This window comes from Hyperolius riggenbachi, chromosome 3 (assembly GCF_040937935.1).
Source record: "Hyperolius riggenbachi isolate aHypRig1 chromosome 3, aHypRig1.pri, whole genome shotgun sequence".
Taxonomy (NCBI): Eukaryota; Metazoa; Chordata; class Amphibia; order Anura; family Hyperoliidae; genus Hyperolius; species Hyperolius riggenbachi.
In genome coordinates, this window is record NC_090648.1 from 86,528,264 (window position 1) to 86,554,342 (window position 26,079).

The 26,079-nt window shown below is 43.2% G+C and overlaps 1 protein-coding gene across 1 annotated transcript; it reads right to left on the reverse strand.

Annotated features, from left to right (window-relative positions):
- Positions 1-4,454: 4,454 nt before the first annotated feature.
- Positions 4,455-25,810, reverse strand: LOC137562805 (nicotinamide N-methyltransferase-like). Its single transcript, XM_068274512.1, has 3 exons — positions 25,597-25,810; positions 12,630-12,837; positions 4,455-6,291 (listed from the first exon to the last, which is right to left on the reverse strand). The coding sequence occupies exons 1-3, from the start codon at positions 25,745-25,747 to the stop codon at positions 5,868-5,870; spliced, it is 783 nt and encodes a 260-aa protein (XP_068130613.1). The 5' UTR covers positions 25,748-25,810; the 3' UTR covers positions 4,455-5,867.
- Between the last annotated feature and the right edge of the window lie 269 nt (positions 25,811-26,079).

Consider the following 26,079-nt stretch of genomic DNA (forward strand, 5'->3'; position numbering starts at 1 on the left):
CTGATTCCCTTGCTGCCCTTCCCCTTGCCCAAACCGCGCTGGCTGCCACTTCCAGACATCTTCAATGTTTTGGGCGTATAGACAAAAGTTTTGTAAAAGGGCGGGTGAAAAGTGGGGTACTTTAATGGAGTGGGTTGGTTGGTGAGGTGACTGAGTGAGTGTCCCCTAGTACAGTAAGTAAGTATTAACAGTCAGGAAGTACAACTAGCAGTTACAATAATCAGTAGTAGTAATCACAAGTAAATTTAGTGTGTGTACACTCAGACAGTGAGTGCACGCACGCAGGAGCTAGTAGCCTATGGACACAGTGACTGAGTGTCCTAGACTCCTAGTACGGTAAGAGTAAGTAAGTAGTAACAGTAAGTAGAACTAACTAATAACAATAATCAATCAGCGATCAGAAGGAAATGGAGTGTGGGTGGTGTGTGTGTACACTCAGACAGTGAGTGCACGCACGCAGGAGCTAGTAGCCTATGGACACAGTGACTGAGTGTCCTAGACTCCTAGTACAGTAAGAGTAAGTAAGTAGTAACAGTAAGTAGAACTAACTAATAACAATAATCAATCAGCGATCAGAAGGAAATGGAGTGTGGGTGGTGTGTGTACACTCAGACAGTGAGTGCACGCACGCAGGAGCTAGTAGCCTATGGACACAGTGACTGGGTGTCCTAGACTCCTAGTACAGTAAGAGTAAGTAAGTAGTAACAGTAAGTAGTAGAACTAACTAATAACAATAATCAATCAGCGATCAGAAGGAAATGGAGTGTGGGTGGTGTGTGTACACTCAGACAGTGAGTGCACGCACGCAGGAGCTAGTAGCCTATGGACACAGTGACTGAGTGTCCTAGACTCCTAGTACAGTAAGTAGTAACAGTAAGTAGTAGAACTAACTAATAACAATAATCAATCAGCGATCAGAAGGAAATGGAGTGTGGGTGGTGTGTGTACACTCAGACAGTGAGTGCACGCACGCAGGAGCTAGTAGCCTATGGACACAGTGACTGAGTGTCCTAGACTCCTAGTACAGTAAGTAGTAACAGTAAGTAGTAGAACTAACTAATAACAATAATCAATCAGCGATCAGAAGGAAATGGAGTGTGGGTGGTGTGTGTACACTCAGACAGTGAGTGCACGCACGCAGGAGCTAGTAGCCTATGGACACAGTGACTGAGTGTCCTAGACTCCTAGTACAGTAAGAGTAAGTAAGTAGTAACAGTAAGTAGAACTAACTAATAACAATAATCAATCAGCGATCAGAAGGAAATGGAGTGTGGGTGGTGTGTGTACACTCAGACAGTGAGTGCACGCACGCAGGAGCTAGTAGCCTATGGACACAGTGACTGGGTGTCCTAGACTCCTAGTACAGTAAGAGTAAGTAAGTAGTAACAGTAAGTAGTAGAACTAACTAATAACAATAATCAATCAGCGATCAGAAGGAAATGGAGTGTGGGTGGTGTGTGTACACTCAGACAGTGAGTGCACGCACGCAGGAGCTAGTAGCCTATGGACACAGTGACTGAGTGTCCTAGACTCCTAGTACAGTAAGTAGTAACAGTAAGTAGTAGAACTAACTAATAACAATAATCAATCAGCGATCAGAAGGAAATGGAGTGTGGGTGGTGTGTGTACACTCAGACAGTGAGTGCACGCACGCAGGAGCTAGTAGCCTATGGACACAGTGACTGAGTGTCCTAGACTCCTAGTACAGTAAGAGTAAGTAAGTAGTAACAGTAAGTAGAACTAACTAATAACAATAATCAATCAGCGATCAGAAGGAAATGGAGTGTGGGTGGTGTGTGTACACTCAGACAGTGAGTGCACGCACGCAGGAGCTAGTAGCCTATGGACACAGTGACTGGGTGTCCTAGACTCCTAGTACAGTAAGAGTAAGTAAGTAGTAACAGTAAGTAGTAGAACTAACTAATAACAATAATCAATCAGCGATCAGAAGGAAATGGAGTGTGGGTGGTGTGTGTACACTCAGACAGTGAGTGCACGCACGCAGGAGCTAGTAGCCTATGGACACAGTGACTGAGTGTCCTAGACTCCTAGTACAGTAAGTAGTAACAGTAAGTAGTAGAACTAACTAATAACAATAATCAATCAGCGATCAGAAGGAAATGGAGTGTGGGTGGTGTGTGTACACTCAGACAGTGAGTGCACGCACGCAGGAGCTAGTAGCCTATGGACACAGTGACTGAGTGTCCTAGACTCCTAGTACAGTAAGAGTAAGTAAGTAGTAACAGTAAGTAGAACTAACTAATAACAATAATCAATCAGCGATCAGAAGGAAATGGAGTGTGGGTGTGTGTACACTCAGACAGTGAGTGCACGCACGCAGGAGCTAGTAGCCTATGAACACAGTGACTGAGTGTCCTAGACTCCTAGTACAGTAAGAGTAAGTAGTAACAGTAAGTAGAACTAACTAATTACAATAATCAATCAGCGATCAGAAGGAAATAGAGTGTGTGTTGTGTGTGTACACTCAGACAGTGAGTGCGCACACGCAGGAGCTAGTAGCCTATATGAACAGTGACAGTGAGTGTCCCTACGGGTACAGTAAGAGTAAGTAGTAAGTAAGTACAACTAACAATAATCAATCAGTAATCAGAAGGAAATAGAGTGTGTGTACACACAGACAGTGAGTGAGTGCACACACGCAGGAGCTAGCTAGTAGCCTATAAACAGTGACAGTCAGTGAGTGTCCTACTCCTAGTACAGTATAACTACAATACTATTAGTAAAGGACAGCAGAAATACTGGTATAGATGATGAGAGAAATAAACAGAGGACAGCTGCCCACAGAGGCAAGGCCCCCCTGAGGCCTAAACCTGTAAGCTTGCAGCAGCTGCCTGTCTCTAATGTAACACACAAGCTACTAACTAAAATACAATGTCTATCTAAATAACAACAATACAGGTGTATATGGCAGGTGTAGGTGAGCAAAAACGCTAGGTAAATGAACACAATAGAGCACTTGCTAAGCCAAAGCACAAAGGAGCAGATCTCTCTCTGTACAAGTCTCAGGCAAGCATGGAAAACCCGAACATGGCGGCCGCTATTTATAGGGTAGGGGCTGGCCAGGGTCCCCCTCTGTGATTGGCTGCCGTCAGAGGGCCTGGGAGCCCTCTGATTGGCTCTAAGCACATCAATCTGGGCTATGACGCTATTCGAGCTCGGTACCGAGCTCGAATAGCGCCGGTTTGCTCGAATAGCTCGAATAGTGAATGGGCTATTCGAGTGTTCTCGAATAGCCCATTCGAATAGCTACAGCTATTCGGAGCTCGAATACCGAGCTCGAATAGCTGAAAAAGAGCTCGAATATTCGAGCTACTCGAATATTCGAGCTCTGCTGAGCACCACTACAAACCGCCCAAAAAGTTAGCATTTCATGGATTATCTTTACTCATCTCTCAACTGCTATACTGCTATATGCCTAGCCATAAACCCCTCCACCTCTGCCTAACGGTGTCCATAAAGGGTACAATTTTTTCACCAAATGCGATTTTTCGATGCGATTTTTATGATGAAATTGTATAGAAAATTTGCCATTTATGAAGCCAATCGATAGCGAACGATTCTTTGGTCAATTGCTAAATAGGATAAAATCGATCCGAAAGTTGGATTTTATGATCACATTTGAAGAAAGAATCATTCAGTAAATGTGGACAATCGATAATTGCCTTTCAATTAGTTACAATAGTTAAAATCACATTGAGAGATCGCATTTAGTAAAAAATTGTACCGTTAATGGGCACCTTAACATTAATTTTATATTAGCAAATGCTTAACTTTAACTCTCTCACCATAAAATGTATAACTTTACTAGTGATGATCATCATGTGTTAATTATGATTTCCTGAAATTTGGCATAATTTTCACAATCCTGATTACAATCGTAATGCAACCACAAAAAAATGATGTAAAATTTTGTGTAATTTCGAGCATACACAATTTTTTTTGTCAATTTTCATTACAAAATTTTCAGAATTATGAACATTTTCTAAATTACGACTATTTTTCAGGATACGTTTTCGTGTAAAACACGAATTTACAATTTCGTGTTACCCGTAATTTCATTATTTCATGTAGGAAATTACAAGTAACACAAATGTAAACACAAAATTATGATTTAATGTGAAATTACTGCACAAAATTATGAATTACGAAATTATGAATTACGTTTCTTCTGATAATTACAAATTACAATTTCAGGTTGTAATTGCAAATTTTGTGTTGTAATTTGGAAAACGCAAAATTTCGGTTCATCACTAAACCTTACCTCCCACTTATGCCTAACTAAACCTTACACCCTGAAATTGTAAGCAAAATCTTAAAATGTAAAATACATGGAAATACGAAGTAAGTTTATTCCAGAGTAAAATTAGCCATAAATTACTTTTTGTGCTACGTTGCTGTCGCTTACAGTAAGTAGCAGAAATCTGACAGAACTGACAGGTTTTCAGCTAGTCCATCTCTCCATAGGGGGTTCTCAGCATGGCCTTTATTCTTTATAAAGATACTCCTTGAAAAAGATTTATACATAGATGCTGGGCAGCCTCCCTGCTCCCTGCACACTTTTTTGGCAGTTGGACGGAGCAAATGCCATTCACTAAGCACTTTTGAAAATAAAGAAAACCCTGAGAATCCCCCATGAGGAGGTGGGCTAGTCCAAAACCTGTCGGTTCTGTCAGATTTCTACTTACTGTAAGTGACAACAACATAGGAGAAAAGTAATTTATGGCTCATTTTACTCTGGAATAAACTTACTTCTTACCTGTATATGTTTACATTTATTTAAAAGTTTAAGATTTTCGCAATAGAGCATAGAGGTCCCTTAAAACAACGCCTCGCCTTAAAGGGGAACTGTAGTGAAAATAATGTAATGAATAAAATTGCTTATTTTTTATTGAATATTAAGCTATACATGATTTACTCATTGTTTGTAAAATCTTTCATCACCCTAATCTACATTCTGAAATTTCATCACCGGTGGCAATATTTTTCGTCCGGTCAGGTGCAGCTCTGCGGAATGTTTGTTTACTGAGCATTCCAAAGCCAGTGAAAATAACGACTGGTCTCCCAGCATGCTCTGGACGGAGAATTCTGAATAGCTAAACAGCCTAGGCTAAACATCACTGGGAGGGCAGGACTACATAGCAATATAAACAGCAATATGTAGATATAGGGCGCGTTTTTTATGCTGAAACCAGGGAAATTACTGTAAAAGGGGTTTTTCTAAATAACGTACTGCATTCTACTTTGTGTCGCTACAGCTCCCCTATCACCCTGGCGTTCTATTAAAATTGCCAGGGTGGCGGCGCAGCAGTTTGTTTTTTTAAATCATGTAGCTAGCCTAGCGCTAGCTACATGATAGCCGATGTGCAGCGGCATCCCCCCACCCTTTCCGATCGCCTCCGGCGATCAGAGCAAACAGGAAATCCCGTTCAGAACGGGATTTCCTGTTTGGCTTCCCCCGTTGCCATGGCGACGATCGGGATGACGTCATTGACTTCATCCACGTCATGGCGTCAGAGGGAGTCCTGATCCACCCCATAGCGCAGCCTGGCGGTGATTGGCCAGGCTGCACAAGGGGTCTTGGGAGGGGGCCTGTAACATGCCGAGTAGCGGCGCATCAGCGGCGAGCGGCGGCGATCGATCACAACACGCAACACCACCATAGCCCTCCCTGTCCTTTCTAACCCATCATACTAGCCCTAGTACCCAAGTTCTAACAACTGAACATCTGATTAAAAAGCAGCAGAGCCCACTTATGAAGAACAAATAAATGCTAAAATAGGAAATGAATTTTGGGGGAGGGGTCACAGTATGATTGTTGGAGGCGTGTCTTCAAGGACTAATCTAAGCTACTTATCTTTGCGGGCTGCAATAAAGGACATTCCTTTGTAATCACTAAGGTCACTCTCTGCCTTTCTTTGGAGCACCTCACACTTTATGACGGTGAATCCCTCCTTAGCAAGGGCATCTTTCACGAAATCCTCATTGTGGTTAAACAGATGCATCCGCTGATTCCCCACCGTGAAAAAGGTCCCATTTACAGCTCCAACTAAAAGCAGGTATCCTCCGGGTTTCACACAATCCCCAATCTTCTTCAGGTTGCTCTGGTACCTGGCTTCATCTGTGCTGATGACTTCCAGAATCCAGCAGGAGCTTACGCAGTCGGCTTGTGGTAGCTGCAGGGGGTGGGTGAGATATTCTCTATCGCTGTGGCATTTTACAATCTGTTTGATGGCTGATCTCAGAAGGGCATGTTTCGTTTCCAACTGTTTGCTGAAAAATTAATCAAATATTTGATACAGATACGTTTCTGCAAATGTACTATTATAAGCATTTTAAAAAAAATTGAGGATGAATTGGGACTTTAAATGATGGCTTATAGGCCTTGTTCACATTAGAAATCGCCAGCGCAATCGCAAGCGCTGGGTGCTTTTGTGATCGATTTTCTAAGCGCTTTTTCTAGCACTTTCTGCACGATTTGTCTAAGCTCTTTTCAATGTGCTTTTGTTAGTCGATTTGAGCTTTTCTTCGGGAAGTTATGCAGGAGAACAGAGGCGCCAAAAGGATAAAAGGAAGCTAAATGATCTTAAGAAACCAAATTCTTGGTAATTAGAGGAGGTAGTGGTGGACTTACCTCCTCCAAGTAGACACACAACGACTGTAGTAAAGACAGTCAATATATTTTATTTATGAACTCCAAATATGCAACGCGTTTCACAGGCTTGATCCCGCTTCATCAGGCAATAACAACGGAGCAATAGCATATGTGGTCAGTAGAAGAGCCAGGCACCTCTGTTTTTTCTTCAGGAAGTGAGCTCTTTGACCTGGAACTGAATGTAACTAATGCACGCTTTTCAGAGCGCTTTTTATAGCGCTTAGTGATTTTCCTATACTGTGCATAGGAGCCCAATCGCCCAGGAAATGGTGCAGGACCCGCAGTTGCGCTTGGAAAGAAAGCTCATCGCTCATGTGAGAACACAAAGAGCAAAATTGCACAAGCGCTTTTAAAGCAATTTTTAAAAATTGCCAACGCTTAAAAAAAAAAAGTCAAAACGCTCATAGGGCTTGATTCACTAAACCGTGATAAGTCATATCACGCCCGTGCTAGCGTTTTCGCGTGAGTTGTCGAGTTTTGCGCGCAATCACAAATTTTCATTCCAGATTGTGCCCAAGAATTTGCGATTGCACGTGAACAAGCGCACAAAAATGCAAAAACGTGGCCGTGATATGAGTTATTACGGTTTAGTGAATCAAGCCCATAGTGTAAACAATTACTTTGGGCCTTGTACACATCTAAAATCAATTTTTTGCACGATATTTTTGCGCGCTGCAATTTTTAAAAAGCGCTTTTCTAAGCGCTTTTGCGGAGCAATTCTGTTTTTAATACTTCCTGGCGTCAGTCAGGAAGTGAAGTCTTTCAGCCGGAAATGAATAAATACAATGTATTTATTAATGAAAGCGCTGGGGAAACTGCTATACAAAGCGCTTGTACAAGTGATTTGTGATTTCCCTATACTTTCCATTGAGGCAAATCACCCCAAAAATGGTACAGGCAGCACTTTGGTGAGCGGATCAGAATGGAACAGCTCAGATGTGAACACTCCCATAAGGAATCATTACACAAGCGCTTAGTGTGATCAAGCCCTAAATGATGATTTGAAATGCTCAGCACTAGGAGCGTGACTAGAAATTGAGCACTAGGAGCGTGACTAGAAATTGTGGGGCCTGCAGCAAAACTTTGATGGGGCTCCCAGAGTCCACACCCTTTCCCTTGCCTATTCCTGGTGACCCTCACAGCCCAACTTACAAGCGTCATGAAACCATAGCTCCCATCTGTCCCTCTTTTGGAGGGACAGTCCCTCTTTGGGAGCCCTGTCCCTCTGTCCCTTTTTCTTCCTCATTTGTCCCTCTTTGAGGACTTTGTCCCTCTTTCTATGTAAATCTATATATTTCTCTACTAAAAATGTGTTTGATTGACTCTAAGCTTTATTCCCAACCTTTAAATTGATATATTACTAATTTTAAAATGTTAATATGAAGGAAAATGAACCAGGATAGAAAGGATCAGTGTGGTTTGAACTATAAAACAACATATTTTTCTTATGAAATCTTTATGGTATGCATGACTAGGGGTGTGACAGGGGGGGATCAGGGGTGTGGCTTAAGTGTCCCTCTTTCTCATCTCAAAAAGTTGGGAGGTATGATGAAACAAGTGTGGATTATAATCCCCACACCTGTAACAAGTGTAGCCACAAACACACCTGATCTGAAGGATGGGGCCCTTTATCAGAAAGAATAAAGTAGTAGTTGGGGCCCACTTGCAGCTCTGGGCCCCCCTGGCCAGCACTAATGTTTATGATCAAATTTAAATGTATTTTTTTAGTAAGAAGACTTTCTTTCTTAACTTTTTTTTCCACATTACAGAAACACACATTGTTCATCAATTTTAATATATTTTTTAATATATTTTTGTTAAGCGTTTTTCTGACAGTATAAGGCCTTTCGTATTTAACGTATTCAATACAAATGTAGGCATGAAGTCCTGCTGGGACCTAATTAAAGCGGACCTGAACTCAAAACTTCCTCTCTGCTCTAAAAGATAAGCAACAGCATAAGAACCTTTAATTATAAGACAAACATTTCTTTGTTCCAGCTGATAAAAATCCTGAAATAAATCTGCAGCGTGTCTACTTCCTGCTTTCATGGAAGCAGACATAGGGTTAAAATCCTGTGTTTATAAATTAGCTGCTCTGTCGTGGCAGGGGAGATTCCTGAGCTCACACAGCTGTAGAGATCAAATTACACTGGTGATTAGTCACAGATGAGGGGGAATTAGACAGGCTAAACTCTAAATACACACAGGACTCGTTCACACTAGCGGCGTTTTTGTCCTTTTTGCAAACGCAGATTTTCAAAATCGCCCATAAAACGCTTGTGCAATGAATCTCTATTAAAAGGTTCATATAAGCACATTTCGCCCGCTTTGCAGTTGGCAAAGCGGTGCCTGTAACATTTTTGGGACGTTTTTACTACAATGGAAGGTAGGAAAAGCACAAAGCACTCACAAAATCGCTTTAAGCATCGATTGCGTTCGGGTTTTTAAGAAACAACACATGGGGCTTGATTCACTATGCGGTGCTAACCTACTTAGCACGTCTAAAGTCTTTAGGCGCGCTAACCAGGGTGCTAAGTAGGTTAGCACTGGTTTTCTCAATCAGATCGCGCGCTAAGTACCGTGCGCAAAGTTTTGCGCGCGCCAAGTCCCACAGGCTTTAATGGGCACTTCGCTCGGAGCGCCCTGCGCTCTGTGCAATGCGCGCGTGCGTGCATAACTTTGCGTGCAATGTGGTTCGCGCGCAAATTAGCACGCGAAAAGCTCTTTTAGGCGTGCTAAGGGGGTTTTCACAGGCGTGCTAACAGTTAGCACCGCTTTGTGAATCAAGCCCCTTGTATTTATTCTTTTCCGGGTCAAAGAGTTCACTTCCTAACTTGCGTCAGGGAGTGAATTACAAACCCGCTCTGGAAAACCACTTAGAAAAGCATTTTTACCAGAAACGCAGCGTGCAGTGGAGCGCCGGGAGGGGGGAAAAGCGCACAAAATGCAAAACGCATTTTCGATTTTAGGTGTGAATGAGGCCACAGGGTGTATTTCTCTGCTACCCTGAGTTCAGGTCTACTTTAAAGGATAAACAGGTGGTTAAAGGATGTGGTCAATTTACATGCAAACAATCATTAACCATTTGCTATTAAAGTAGAATAACACTTCATATTAACTGAAAAAAAAAATCATTCAAGAAGAAATTCCTTATTTAGCTTACTTATCTGTACTTTACTGTTAGATTTAGGAGAAATGAGATTAAAAAAAAGAAAATAATATTTCTGCTGGTTTCCATCTTTATTGTTTCTCTGTGATGCCAAAAGTGACATCACTTCTGCCCTCTTCTTCTTTCTTCATCCCAGCTCAGTGTTAATTGCCTCTCCCTATTGCCACAACTTACTGTCCCTACCGCAGCAAATATCACCCATACAACAGGCTTACTGTACACCACTGTGTTAAGTCCTCAAGAGTGTGTGTGTGTGTGTGTGTGTGTGTGTGTGTGTGTGTGTGTGTGTGTGGTGGGGGGGGGGGGGGGGGATTCAATTACTTTCATGCTTTAGTGTTAGTGCTAAGCTTATAAACGTATCCAAAATAGGAAGCTTTCTGTCAGTTGCATGCTGAGATACGCTTACTACTGTAGCTGAAAAAAAAAACTTCCCACAATTCCATTGGCACTGCACAGTACATGCAGTTAGTACATGCCCCCAGGCAAGATAAAAAAAGAAGGTGACATAGGAGCCTAATTTTTAGAAAAAAAGTGTTTACATACAGTATACTGTATTTTAGGACACCATTTTGGCAATTTAATGTTAAATAAAAAATATATTGTTATCCCCTCTCTGGATGCTTATCTTAAGCTGAAGGAGCTTTCCAGTGCAGAGCAAAGTGCTGTGTTTAACTGTTTGAGTGCTGTTCTGCTACAATTTTTTTCTGGTAATAGTAGGTTTAAAGAGTAACTGTCAGGAATAAAATAAAAAATCATTCTTTATTTTTGCCTGGGAAACATGTAATGAGGATGCTAACCAAGCAATCCAAAAGTTAAAAATCACTCTTATTTTTCTTCTCCATAAAACATCATTCCTTAGTTTCCCTGACTCTTATTTGGTGCATCTGCTGCACAAAGGAAGTTGCAGGGCATGCTGGGTTATCTTTTTTTCTTCTTTACTTTCTCCTCAGACTTAACTAATGCAGCCTGACTGGCTGAAGCCTCTTTCCCTCCTGTTTTCTCCTCCCACACCTCTGTTCCTCTCTGATTGGCCAATATTGCTCAATGCACTTTCTACTGCAGAGCTGGGTGGGAGTGTATAAAGACTAGGAGGGGGCTGGGCAATGATACACAGACAGAGTAAGGGAGGAAATGATGTCAGGATTGGCTTTAAGACAGACACAGACAAAATGGAAAATCCTAAGAAGGATTTTCTCTTTTTTTACTACAGAAAAATCACTACAATCCAAACGTGGACAGTGCAATACATATGCTATGAAAGTAGAGCAAGTATTTATCTACTTATATATGTGTTTGTTTTCTGAGATAGCATGGCTGACAGCTCCACTTTAAGGTTGTAAATAATCTTTTAGAGCAAAGAAGAAATGCTAAGTCTGGTTGGAGGCTGCAGCTCTCTTGCTCCCATGCCAGCAATGCCCATTTATTTACTGGTGTCAGTGGTACAATGTGTCACTCCCTAGAGAAAGTAGCTGATTAATGCATGATGACAATTCCTTTGTTTAAAATGTAATAATCAGATTTGCCTTAAAGAGGAGCTGTTAGGTATAGGGTCTCAGAGAAAATAAGCACATATATCAGTAGCTAAAGATTGGCTGTACTTACATTACATATGCATTTCACTGCCCACGTTTGTACTTCACAGAATTTTTATATAGTATTTGCAGAGAATGATGCTCCTGACAGCTCATGGCAGGTTCCATGTTTGTCTGTCTCCTATGAAGCCAAATGTGTCGTCATGTCCTCCCTGCTTCCTGATGATTCCACTCACACAAAAGATCCGTAATGAATAACACTACTGTGCAGTGAATATTGATTAGCCATGTGGCTAGGAACAATAGCAGGCTCCTGCAGTGTACTCTGCCCGGAGATTTATCAGTGCTGTGCTGTTGTAACATGAGCCTGTACTTTCTCCCTAGCAGCCGAGGGGAGGACCCAAGCAGCCCCAGAATGCTTTGCAGTATGGTATGCAGCCTGTCATCCTTTTGAGAGCTTGGGTCTAACAGCTTTGCTGATAAGCACACATTAAAAGTAAGAGAGATTTTTAACTTCAGTATTGCCTTTTTGGCTTCCTTCTAAACTGTTTAACACAGGAGAATAGAGGTTTAAATTAGCTTTTGCAGCCTGACAGTTACTCTTTAAAGGGGTTCTCTGGAGTCCCATAATAAACAGACACTGACCTGGGGCTTCTATCAGCCCCCTGTAGCTGTAATGTCCCGCGCCGTCCTCCTCCAATCACTCGTTCCCCATCGCCAGCACCGGGCAATTATTCGTCTAACAAGACGAATAATGCACGCTCCCGCTCTCATCTCCGGGAGCTTACTGTGCAGGCTCAGTACGAGGTTTTGTTGTACTGCGCCTGCGCAGTAAGCTCCCAGAGACGCGAGCGGGAGCGCGCAGGCGCGCGGCCGCAGATGCGTGACATGCGTTATTAGACCGGGACCGGTGCCGGGAAACAAGTGATCGGAGGAGGACGGCGCGGGACATTACAGCTACAGGGGGCTGTATTATCTAGTGTCTGTTTATGTTCACTACACGACTCCACAGAACCCCTTTAAGCCTGAAACTGGGACTAGTTCTACAGAGGGATCTGCAAACCGATGAACTAGCCAAGTACAAAAGTTACTAGTCTTTTTTTGGAAACTAAGATCCTGCATTTGGTAACTCTCACTTGCCTGCATTGCTTTCAGTGTTCCAGCCTGCTGTGAGCCTGTGTTTAGCATGCAGAGGCTTTATCATTTCTTTCCCAGTTGGGTAAACATTCTTTCACTGGAATATACAGTATCTTACCTATCTCCAAACAGACCCGCAGCTATAGATTGAATGTGGGACCAATTAAAAGCTCCGGTGCCATCAATGCACCATTTCCGCAGCTCCAAGATACACCTCTCACTGAACCGCAGCAAGAAGAGCTGTTTGAAGATGTCGCACATCGGGTAGAGATGATGAATCAATGGGCCAATGCTGATGTCTGTTAAAACATCTCCTTTAATGTCACCTAGAGAGTGAAAAAATGTAAGAACTGTGTAAATCAGGACCATAGAAAAAACAAGTCAAGAGTCATAACAGTAGTTAATACAAGGTATGTATTAAAGTGGAACTCCAGTGAACATTTTACTGTTGGCAGGTGATGTAGCTGCTGCATGGTTTTGGCAGTTGGAAACAGCTGTAAACAGCTATTTCCCACAAAAGTTCGAACTTTTCTTGTGGGAGGGGTTACTTGTGGGAGGGGTTTCACCACAATATCAGTCATACAGCGCCTCCTGATGGTCTGTTTGTGAAAAGGAAAAGATTTCTCATGTAAAAGGGGGTATCAGCTACCGATTGGGATAAAGTTAAATTTTTGGTCGGAGTTTCTCTTTAAGTCCTCCTCAATTAACATCACTTTTTATAAAGAGACAATAGAAGAAATCAAGCTGTCATTAAAGGACCACCATCACAAAAAAAAATTAAACTTTAAATTCTATGGCCCATATGCAATTTACTTTTTCACCTGAGTTTTCTCCTCGGTGATATTTTTAAATCCGTCAATAAAATGCCTTTTAAGCCCCCAGAAGGCAAGAATATGCTCAAAATAATTTTAGTAGTACTTTTTTACCAACTTTTTGGTACTTTTTTAGTTGAAAAGTACTGGAAAGTTATTTAAAATCAAAGATGAAAAATTATCTCTTGGGAGAAAACTCAGGTGAAAAAGAGAATTGCATATGGGCCAATGTGTCCATGTACTAATAACATTAAAATGGATTGTAACTTACTTTTCTCTTATGTTTCTGTTGCTTAGAATAGGCACAGGGGTGGATCAATAGCCCCCATGACCCCTGCCATGAAGCAGGAGCTGGGGGCGGTCCTCCAGAGTGGCAGCATAGCGGAGAATTATACAATACCTGTTCCTGGCCGTGATACAGTTCCCATTCACTTCCTGTTTAGTTTACAAGTCTCGTGCACCCAGCCAATCACCATGCAGCTTCTGTCCCTGTCACATGACATTGGACCGAAGCCGCATGGTGATTGGCTGCCTGAGCAGAAGGCGAATAATAAGGTCCTGAGCAGGTCCTGTGCTCAGATTTTCAGGATGGCCTGTTTTCAAAAACAAAAAATTTAAGCCAGAAAACATGGGCGTAACAATAGGGGATGCAGCCCATGCACCCGCGGGGGGGGGCGCTCGTGGCCGTTTTGGGGGCTGGAGGGGTCGCAGCATGAGGGGAAAGCTATGGCCACACTTGGCGGGGACGGTTCCCCCCCTCCCTCACCTCGGGCTTTCCCCTCTGCGCTCCCCTCCAGCTTCAATAGCTATATAAGTGCAGCGGAGCTGCGGGCAGGGGCAGTCAAACATACCTTCCGTGTGTTCCAGCGCGGACACTTCTCGCTCTAGTGACTGACACGACTTCCTGTATAAAACAGGGAGTCGCGTCAGTCACTAGAGCGAGAAGCGTCTGGACGCACGGAAGGTATGTTTGCCTGCCGCTGCCTGCCGCTGCCCGCCGCTCCGCTGCACTTATGTAGGTATTGAAGCTGGAGGGGAGCACAGAGGGGAAAGCTCGAGGTGAGGGAGGGGGGGACCTTCCTCCCTCCCCGCCGAGTGTGTCCATAGCTTTCCCCTCATGCTGCGACCCCTCCAGCCCCCCAAAGCGGCCACGAGCGGGCCCCGGGGGAGGGGGGGCCTGCTCAGAATTTCTGCAGGGGGGCCCGGGGGCTCTTAGTTACCCCCCTGCCAGAAACATTTTTTTGATACTACAGAGGTGACATTTGAGCAATGTGGTTACTAAGCTAATAATTGACTACGAATGTGGTATGAGTGCTTGATAAAATATATATGGTACTAACCAGTAAAAATCTTCTTTTCTAAGCCCTGCCCCCTGTTCAGCAATTTTGCTATATTCAAGCATATATAGACTAGAGTTCAGTGCTGTATCTGTCTGATACCCACCTATGTGGTGCCATACTAGGGATTACCGGTAATTACGAATTCTCATTTTTGCATTTCAAGTTTGCAAATTCAAGTTAAAGTAGGACTATTACAAAAACATTTAAAATTTAAGATCCGTAAATATATTTGTCTCCCTGTGACTTACAGTAGATAGAAATCGGCGCAACGAGCATTACTAGGTTCAGTACAGGCCAGTTATATTCCCATGCAGTGTGCATTGTTATTGGTGCTGTGCACAGTGATGTGCCTTCATGTAAATCTAGGCAGCGAATCAAATCTTAAGTGAGTCTCTCTAGTGCTCACACCCAGTGGTGGAAACATGCAGTGCAAGCAAGTGCATTGACAAAACTTGTTACCGCACATGCGCACCACAATGCGAATGCACAAAAATGTAAAATAGCTGCAGCGCCATTGACTTTGTTCAATACACATTCTCACAGATGTTGACCCATAATGCGCTTTTGCCCACTCGTCAGATCGGATGCTTCCAGCACAACGCATTGCATCTAAGATTTCCAGTAGACTTTACATTACTTTAGCATCACCCTGTGTTAAGAACAGGGCCAGTTCTAGACTTTTTGCCGCCTGAGGCAAATTTGTGAGGATGCGCCCTCATAGGTAGTATAATTTCCGCCAGTATAGGTAGCCTGGAGGAACTAGCAGCCAGGAAGGGGGAGCAGCGGGCCTAGCTGTGGGGAAAGGGGTCAGACCCACCCCTCTTTTACCTCAGGCTCTCCTGCCCGCGCTCCCCTTCCAGCTACTTGCTCGGCATTACTGTCAGAAGCGTGTGGGGCAGCATTGACTCACTTCCTTCTGGTGCAGGCATTGCGTTCCATTGCTCGCGTCACTTCCTGCGTTGCCACCGACTGTACTGCGGAAGTACAGTGGGCAGCATTGCAGGAAGTGACGTGAGCGGTGGAACGCAACACCTGGACCAGAAGGAGGTGAGTCATTGCTCCTTGCTGGGCAAATAGCTAGAGGGGGAATGCGGACGGGAAAGCCTGAGGTGAGAGAGTGGGGGTCTGACCCCCTCCCCACCACTGTGCCCACTGCTCCCACTTCCTGGCTGCTACCCCTTCCTGCTCGGTGCCCCCCCCCACCACGGCCAGGTGGGCAACTCCCCCACAGCTCCTCCACCTGAGAAAGCTGCCTCACCCTGCCTCATGGGTGGGACGGCGGTGGTTAAAACGGTAACGCAACACAATGAAAACGTGGCAGTGCGAAAAGGACCTTAAAGCTTAAAAACGTTTCTGTGCATATCAACAGTAAAGAATTCATGAGGTAGTTCATTTGTTTCAGTTAAAAAGATAAACTTATTACAAAACCTAAATGTTCACTAGGACAGGTTAAGAACAACAAAGCAGTTGCGCACTCGAATATGAATGACTTGTTATGCATAGATGTACTGTATATGTAAATCACCCTACTCTCCAAATATTAGGAAAAGGAAGTTTGCTCTTTTCTAATGGGGGGGGGGGGGGGGCAGGGGAGATGTATTTAGAGGATTTACACTAGGAATGAGCTTCCGATTATGATTTCCAAGATTTCGATCAGAAATCGGCTTTCCAGAAATCGGCTTTCCAGAAATCAGAATTCCACAGAAATACCACAGAAAGACTCGAACAAAAATTACGCCAGAGAATCAGAAAATCAGTATTTCTGTGATCAGATTACCGTGAAAATTGTAGGCCAATCAAAAGACTCGGGAGTATTAAGCCAATGCAAACGTTCACTATGGTTACCTACCAGAAATGGTCCACAAAATAAAGTACATCTACAGAAAAAATTCGGATTCCGACAAATTTTTTAAAATTATTTTTGCAAATAACTAACTTTATTGACAAAGTTAAAAACAAATTCCATTCTGAATCAGAAAAATCAGAAGGACGCTTATCAGAAAGCTGAAACTCGTCGGAAATGGAAATCCGCATTTCCAACTGTCCCTAATTTACCCCTCCTTGGAACCCATAATTTAAAGAGATTATTCCAAATATTTTACAAATATCAGAAACAAATCATGCAAAGCCAAAAGTGACCCGATGTGTTTTGTGAATTACAAGGTTCAAACCCGAATGTAGGACCAGACAAAAGGCCACATGAGCACCATTTCCCCCCTCCCCCATTCCTTATAAGCAACATTCTCTGGCGGTCACCTCTCCTAGGACTTAACTTTAAGTCCTAGGAGAGGTGACCGCCAGAGAATGTTGCTTATGAAGGAGGCGGAATGGATTCACAGGTTGGGAACTTTGGGGAGGGGTGGCCTAAATAGGGAATACAATTTATTGCCATGTATATGAATATAATGTCATGATTCAGTGGGAGGTGTCCTCTTCTGTTAAATGGGTGGGTTGTATTTTAATATTGTGTCTGAACTGTTTTGTTTTTATTTTTCAGATGTTCAAGGTACCTGTGGCCGGAGGACGCAGAGGCAACTTTATTCCCCATCCCCTTTTCTTCAACAGTGTGGGTGGGCTGGTGAGTGATCAGCCGTGGCTGCCCCCTTTTTTGATCTTTATACGTGAAGCTGGCTTGGTTGCCAGGGTCGCGTCTATGTTGCTTTGAAGTGAGCGTTATGCACGCCCCTTTGTTATTATTATGTGGCCATGCGCATCTGAGTAATGAGATGAGCGATTTCCACGCTCCCTGTTGATGCGCATGACCGTGTGGCGAGGCGACGGCGTCTATCTAGGAAACAGCTGTTGCTATGTAAACATGGCCACGCTGTGTAGGTTACCACGAGGAGAGCGTTATATACGCCCTCCTGATAGGAGGATCACGTGACTGCGCGTCATGTGACGCATGATCTTTGGGAGGCGGCCTCGGCTGGGCTCACACGCTGCCATACGCTGTGGGGTAAGCTGAATATGTGAATGCGCAGATGCGCATAAGATTTGCATAAGAGATGAGCGGTTTCCTTCTGAGTCCGTTCATGAGGGGTGGGTCTAGGTTACGTTGTGGACATTATTATGGGATGTCCGAATTTGAATATTAGAAGTTGTAGTCTTCCTTCTGGTCCGCATTGCTGCCTGAGCGTTCTGATAGGCTACAGGTACTTGACACTGATTGGTGAAGGGATATTGAGGGGGCTATTTAAAGGCATGTAGTTGCTGATATGGTGTGACATAACTTTGTACAGCTTGAGAAAGATCTGGTGATCGAAACAGCGCTGCTGTCGCTGTGATAAGCTTGTCATGCTTTTTAAAGAAAAATAAAGAGCTTTACATACTAGGGATGGTGCTGGCTTGACTGTGGAGGAAGCATTGGAACGTCTGGAGCGCAGAGACGCTACAAGCCATAGCACATCTATCCTTTTCTCCCCTTCTTGGGTGCTTGCTTTACACTGATTGATATGTAATATAAGGGAACTGTTCAAATTATCCTTTGAGTATATTCACTTAATTTATCCTTACCCATAGAAATGGTAAGATTGGATGAGAAAAATTGTATCATGTATGGGCACCATTAGATATTTGTAAAAGATAAACATCTTCTAACCCACATAAGTACAGATTACCCGTTTCCTTCTCATATACCCTGAGAGTAGAGGGGTTTACATATTCATATACGCATAACAAGTTCCCTGTACTGGCAAACGTGTACAACTTCAGCTACACTGTTGTTCTTAAAGGGAATGTCCAATGAAAATAAAAAATGAGTTTGACTTACCTGAGGCTTCTACCAGCCCCATGCAGCCATCCTGTGCCCTCGTAGTCACTCACTGCTGCTCCAGTCCCCCGCTGGCAGCTTCCCGACCTCGGAGGTCGGCGGGACGCATTGCGTACATTTTTACACATTCCCGCTAGTGCAGGAACATTAACACATACATTTTTACGCATTACTGGTTCATTGCGTAAAAATGTACGCATTGAACCAGTAACGCGTAAAAATGTATGTGTTAATGTTCCTGCACTAGCGGGAATGCGTAAAAATGTACGCAATGCGGTCCGCCGACCTCCGAGGTCGGGAAGCTGCCAGCGGGGGACTGGAGCAGCAGTGAGTGACTACGAGGGCACAGGATGGCTGTATGGGGCTGGTAGAAGCCCCAGGTAAGTGAAACTCATTTTTTTATTTTGCTTGAACCTTCCCTTTAAAGAGAACCTGTAACAAAAAAAGTTCCTCTGGGGGTACTCACCTCGGGAGGGGGAAGCCTCAGGGTCCCAATGAGGCTTCCCCCTCCCCTGTAGCTGCAAGCAGTCTAGCGCTGACTCCCCCGAAGTGTCCCAGAATCCTCCCTCAACAAGGCTGACTAGCGCTGATAAGCGCTGATTTATTTATCTTTCCTAGCTCCAGCGGGGGCGCTGTTGCGGCTCTCCGCACGGAGATAGGTGAAAAGGAGACTTGCGTCTGCACAGTAGAGCGGCTCAACAGCGATCGGCTATTTACGCCTATCTCCGAACGGAGAGCCAATACTGCGCCTGCGCTTGAGCTGGGTAAGGTAAATATTTATTGCCACTGCCGTGGGACCGAGGAGGACGGGAGAAGCCTAAATAGGATCCGGAGGCTTCCCCCACCCGATGTGAATACCCTCCAGGGGAGTTTTTTTTCATTACAGGTTTCCTGTAAAGGACACCTGATGCGAAAATAAACGAATTAAATAAACGATTGTATCTATCTTCCTTCTCTTAAAAATGACTTTTTAAGATACCGTATATACTAGCATATAAGCCGACCCGCATATAAGCCAACCCCCAACATTTCCCTGAAAAACCAGGGAAAAATGATTGACCCCCATATAAGCCGGGGGTAAGAAATGCTGGATTGGTGCAGCCCCCCAGTGTGTCCCAGTATAGCTAGTATAGAGCCCAGTATGGGTAGGTAGTGCCTCAGTATAGCTAGTATAGTGCCCAGTATGGCTAGTATAGTGCCCAGTTTAGCTAGTATAGTGCCTAGTATAGCTAGTAAAGCGTCCAGTATAGCTAGTAAAGTGCCCAGTATAGCTAGTAAAGTGCCCAGTATAGCCAGTATAGTGCCCAGTATAGGTAGGTAGTGTCCAGTATAGCTAGTATAGTGGCCAGTATAGCTAGTAAAGTGCCCAGTATAGCTAGTATAGTGCCCAGTATAGCTAGTAAAGTGCCCAGTATAGCTAGTATAGTGCCCAGTATAGCCAGTATAGTGCCCAGTATAGGTAGGTAGTGTCCAGTATAGCTAGTATAGTGCCCAGTATAGCTAGTAAAGTGCCCAGTATAGCTAGTAAAGTGCACAGTTTAACTAGTATAGTGCCCAGTTTAGCTAGTATAGTACCCCAGTATGGCTAGTATAGTGCCCCAGTTTGGCTAGTATAGTGCCCCAATATGGCTAGTAAAGTGTCCAGTTTAGCCAGCATAGTGCCCAGTATAGGTAGGTAGTGTCCAGTATAGCTAGTATAGTGCCCAGTATAGCTAGTAAAATGCCCAGTATAGCTAGTATAGTGCCCAGTATAGGTAGGTAGTTGCAGTATAGCGCTCCCCGCTCCCCCAGCGGCCGCCGCTGCTATTACCTGCTTAGGCAGCGGCTTCCTCTAATCCGCGTTCCCCTTCTCATGTTGCATACAAGTGTATCACAGCAGCGCGCCTGGCGCTGCTGCTGTGACGATGCAGGGGGCAGGAAAGAGCGCGGCTCCCTGTAGCGGCGATCTATATTGCCGTTACCAGGGGAACCGCTCTTTCCTGCCCCCTGCATCGTCACAGCAGCAGCGCCGGGCGCGCTGCTGTGATACACTTATATGCAACATGAGAGGGGAACGCGGATTAGGAAGCGGCCGCTGCCTAAGCAGGTAATAGCAGCGGCAGCCGCTGGAGGAGCGGGGAGCGAGGAGGGGGGCGCGGACCACCCGACCACCAGTCCACCAGGAAAGACTCGCATACAAGCCGACCCCCCAACTTTTGACCCCCTTTTTGGGGGTCAAAAATTCGGCTTGTATGCGAGTATATATGGTATTCCACAGTTTTAATTTATGTTTAAATCTACTTTTTAAGTTTTAACTGTTTTATTATTTTTGCTCAATGACAAATTCCTTGAATCAGAATCAGAATCATTTATTTCGCCAAGTACAACGGGGGTTGTACCCGGAATTATTTTTGGCACATACAGGGTCGGTGATGGTACAGCAAAAAAACGCAAGCAGTAATGTACATTACATTAGTAGGGAGTACACAGTGCATGGGACATGATACTTAGTTACAAAGTTACGTAGTGGAAGGTCCCGAGGAGACATCCAGTGCTATGTGAGTGGAGCGCTACCTTCTCTGCAGCGCTCAACAGCTCTGCAGCTATTTGGATGCCCCCCCAGGAAAGAAGCGTAAAGAGATATAGAGAATAGAAACTTACAGATGGACCCAGGAGAAGGACTGGAGGGGGTAATCCGCTGCCGTATATGGCACTCAAACGCTTCTGCAGCGATACTTGAATCAGATGCCCCCCCAGTCCAACCCTGGGGAAGAGAGAGAGAGAGAGAGATGCGAGAGAAAGGTAGGAAGATAAAGATAGAGTGCGAGAGAAAGTGAGTCCCCTTGTGCAGGGCACCCATCAGATGGATCAGGCGGGGAAGTGGCTCGTCAGATGGATCAGGCATCGAGGTGGCTGGGGTCGATACGGCCCAGGAGGAGGAGACCACGCGGTGAGCCAGTCAGGGCAGGGAAGCCGGTGAGACTTACCCCACGCAGGTGGCAAACGCCGTTTTGTGTTTATTGTCCCTTGGCAGTGGGGGGGTCTGGAGTCAGCACGGACCGCTGTGGAAAACTGTCCCGTCTGGAGCAGCTGGATCCCCAGTGATCTTGAGCTGCGTGGGGGCCCTGGGGGAGATGCCAGCCTGAGGTGCTTCAGATGGAGGCAGGCTGTGAGGCACACTGGCCGCAGCGATCTGAAGGGCCTGGAGGAGAGGAGCTCCACGTGGGTGGCCGAGCAGGCTGGAGGCCGGTGGTGGAGCCGATCCGGAGGGCCTGGAGGAGAGGAGCTCCACGCGGGTGGTCTGAAGTATGTCAGAGCTAAAATCTATGAACTATTGACCTTTTTATCTCTTTCTTGCTCTCAGAAGCCATTTTCTGCTAGGAAAATGTTTTATAGTTGGAATTTCTTGTCAGTGAGGGTCACACTGCAGTCACTTCCTGTCTGAGTCAGGACTGAGTCAGCCACTTACATACCTGATATTTAACTCTTTCAGGCAGAGAAAGAAAAAAAGGAACACAGCATAGTTATTAGTGTGCTAGGCACTGTACATACACATGTCTATCTCATCATGTCACACGTCACTTTGGGTATATCCTTTAACCTGTCCTGTTGAATTTTATTGTTTGATTGCCCCAATTACAAGTTGAATAACATTTGTATCCAAGTCAGAATTATTAGCATCTCATTGACCAACCCCACTAAGGATAAATATTGGGGGAGTGCATTTATTTAATATAATAATAGTCAAAAACACCATCATCCTCACTTTAGTGAGATTGGCCCATATGCAGTTCACTTTTTCTCCTAACTTTTCTCCTAGATAATATTTTCACACCCGTAACCATATGCAAATAATTTTTTTTCTCCTAGGAGATACTTTTCTTATTCTCTTTAAAATAATTTTTTAGCATTTTACAATTGAAAAAGTACCCAAAAGTTAGGGAAAAAGTATTATCAAAATTATTATGAATATTTTTTTTTTTTACTTGCTGGTGGTTTAACTATTTCTGCCGCCCGGACGTGAAGCTCACGTCCGGGCGGCAGCTCTGCTGCGGTGCCGCGCTTCGGCGCACTCCTGCGTACAATCGAGGGCGCGCCCTCATCCCCCCGTGGTGTCCCCTGGTAGCCCTGGGATCAGTGAACGGGAACATGGTTCCCAATCACCGATCTGTGTCCCCCGCAGAAAAACCAAAGCGCTCTCACAAGAGGTTTCAGTTTCAATTTCCGCATCCCCCTTGTGCTTCCGCTTAGCGAGAAGCACAAGGAGGGAAAACAAATTTAAGGTGGCCATCTTGTGGCCAAATAGTAAAACTACATCTACATATTTTTTACATTACAATTTACACATATAATAACATTAAAAATTAACTGTTTATTTCTCACACCAAAATATTACCCAAATAAAATTTTTAATGGAAAAAAAAATTACAATAATAAAAAAAAAGACATAAATAGTTACCTAAGGGTCTGAACTTTTTAAATACGCATTTAAAGGGGGTATACTACAAACATTTTTTAAATTATAAGCTTGTAAATAGTGATGGACGCAAAATGGAAAAAATGCACCTTTATTTCCGAATAAAATATTGGCGCCATACATTGTGATAGGGACAAAATTTAAATGGTGTCATAACTGAGACAAACGGGCAAATAAAATAGATACGTTTTAATTATGGTAGCGTGGATTATTTTAAAGCTATAATGGCCGAAAACTGAGAAATAATGATTTTTTCCATTTTTTTCTAATTAATCCTGTTTAAATGCATTTATAAAAAAATAATTCTTAGCAAAATGTGCCACCCAAAGAAAACCTAATTAGTGGCGGAAAAAACAAGATATAGATCAATAAATTGTGATAAGTAGTGATAAAGTTAATAGCAAATGAATGGGAGGTGAAAATTGCTCGGATGCATAAGGTGAAAAATCCCTGCGGGCTGAAATGGTTAAAGGCACTTTATAACAAGGTGTGAAAATATTACCTAACCTAAGTAAAAACTCAGGAGACAAAATAATTTGCACGTGGGTTCTTGTCAATAAAATGTCTTTTAAACCCCTAGCAACTAGCAAGAAAATACTCAGAATAAATTTGACAGTACTTTTTCTCACTTACTTTTGGTACTCTTTCATTTGCAATTGCTGAAAAGTTATTTGAAACAGAAGATGAAAAGATATTGCCTAGGTGAAAACTCAGGAGAAAAAGTAAATTGCCTGTGGGCCTTGTCTAAAAAAATGTCTTTTAAACCCTTAGCAAGCAAGAAAATACTCAGAATATTTTTGACAGTACTTTTTCACTTTCTTTTGGTACTCTTTCATTTGCAAAGCACTGAAAAGTTATTTTAAACAGAAGATGAAAAAATATCACCTACACAGTGATCTGCAAACTTGACTCTCAGCTGTTAAGGAACTACAAGTCACACAATAAATTGCAGGAGTCTGACAGCCAAAGTCATGATTCATTAAGGCAAATGCATTGTGGGACTTAGTTCCTTAACAGCCTGTGAGCCAAGTTTGCAGATCACTGGCCTAGGAGAAAAGTCAGGTGAAAAAGTGAATTGCAAATGGACCCTTGGCCCATATGCAATTAATTTTTTCTCTTGAGTTTTCTCCTAGGTGATATTTTTAAACTTGTCAATAAAATGCATTTTAACCACTTTACCCCCGCCCGTACGAATTTCTCCGTCCCTTTTTCCATCCTTTAACCCCCAGGGACGGAGAAATCCGTACTTTCCGCGCTCCCGCCGCTGCCCGCGCTCCCGCTCGTAAACACGCCGCCCGCCGCTAGTAAACACGCCACCGCCTGCTCGCCCGGAGATCAATGAACGGGAAAATCCATTCCCGTTCGTTGATCTAAGCCCCGCAATGATCCGCTGCTCTCCGATGGGCAGCGCGATCATTGTGAAAAACAAACAAACACTCACAGCCTCCTACTACTTTTCGCAATAAACAAAAAGTTACTGTTGCCATCTTGTGGCCAAATAGTAAAACTACACCCTAAGCATTTTTTACATAGAAATAAATTACTGTTACACAAAAAATTAACTCATTACCTCCCACACTCCCCCTTTTTTTTTTGTAATTAAAATTTTTTTAAAAAATTTACAATTAAAAAAATACATAAATAGTTACCTTAGGAACTGAACTTTTTAAATATTTATGTCAAGAGGGTATAACACTGTTGCTTTATAAACTATGGGCTTGTAATTAGGGATGGACGCAAAACTGAAAAAAATGCACCTTTATTTCCAAATAAAATATTGGCGCCAAACATTGTGATAGGGACATAATTTAAATGGTTTTATAACCGGGACAAAAGGGCAAATAAATTTCATGGGTTTTAATTACAGTAGCATGCATTATTTAAAAACTATTATGACCGAAAACTGAAAAATAATTAATTTTTTTCCCACATTTTTCCTATTTTCCCATTAAAACACATTTAGAATAAAATAATTCTTGGCATAATGTCCCACCTAAAGAAAAGCCTAATTGGTGGTGGAAAAAACAAGATATAGTTCATTTCATTGCGATAAGTAATGTTAAAGTTATAGACGAATGAATGGAAGGAGCGCTGAAAGGTGAAAATTGCTCTGGTGCTCAGGGGGTAAAACCCCTCAGTGGTGAAGTGGTTAGGCCACCAGAAAGCAATGAAATACTCAAAATAACTTTGATAGTACTTTTTCATTAACTTTTTGTTACTTTTTTTGTTGAAAAGTGCTGGAAAGTTATTTTTAATAGAGGATGAAAAATTATCTCCTAGGAGAAAACTCGGGTGAAAAAATTTATTGCATATGGGCCCCTTGGCCCATATGCAATTCTCTTTTTCACCTGAGTTTTCACCTAAGAGATAATTTTTCACCTTTGATTTTAAATAACTAAAAAAGTACCAAAAAGTTGGTGAAAAAGTACTATCAAAATTATTTTAATCATTGTCTTGCCTTCTTGGGGCTTAAAAGGCATTTTATTGACAACAAGTTTAAAAATATCACCTAGGAGAAAACACAGGTGAAAAAGTGAATTGCATATGGGCCCTTGTCTCTAACTTTTGTCTTGCCTGTGGAGCAGGAAGTGAAGAAAAATCTTTTTATTGTGAACGCTGATCCCAGGTAAATTCTAACCAATGTTCTAAGCTTTTCCAATACTAAATAGCAAAGAAAGAACACATTCTGCTTGTAACCCTATACATACCAGAGGCACACATTTCATTCATTTTCTCTATAGGAAACTTCATTGTCTCATCTCCAAACACCATGGTTGAGTTTTCTGAAAAGTACGTCTCAAGAAATGACTTTGAACAAAATCCATGCTCATGATAAAGTTTGGTTTCTGAGCAATCCATCTTACAAAAATCCCGGTTGACTCTCAAGTCTTGGACTATGTTGCTTTCAGGGTGATGGCTGAGGGACCTGTCTGTGTTTATATAGAGCTGCATGGAAGTCATGAGTTTGTCATGTAAACCTATGTGAAAAACATTTTACGTTGCTTTTTAGACTGACGTGGCTGGTTTTGCCCAAAGGCCTCCGAGCAAACATGACTCGAGGCAGAGTGCGTGATCGAGGAACAGATCCTGTCAGCAGATAAGGTTAATAAATTCTATTCTGATAGTGGTAGACATGACTAATGTGATAAATAGAGATGTCCCAAACTTCCGTTTTCTTTTGCGAAAAAGTT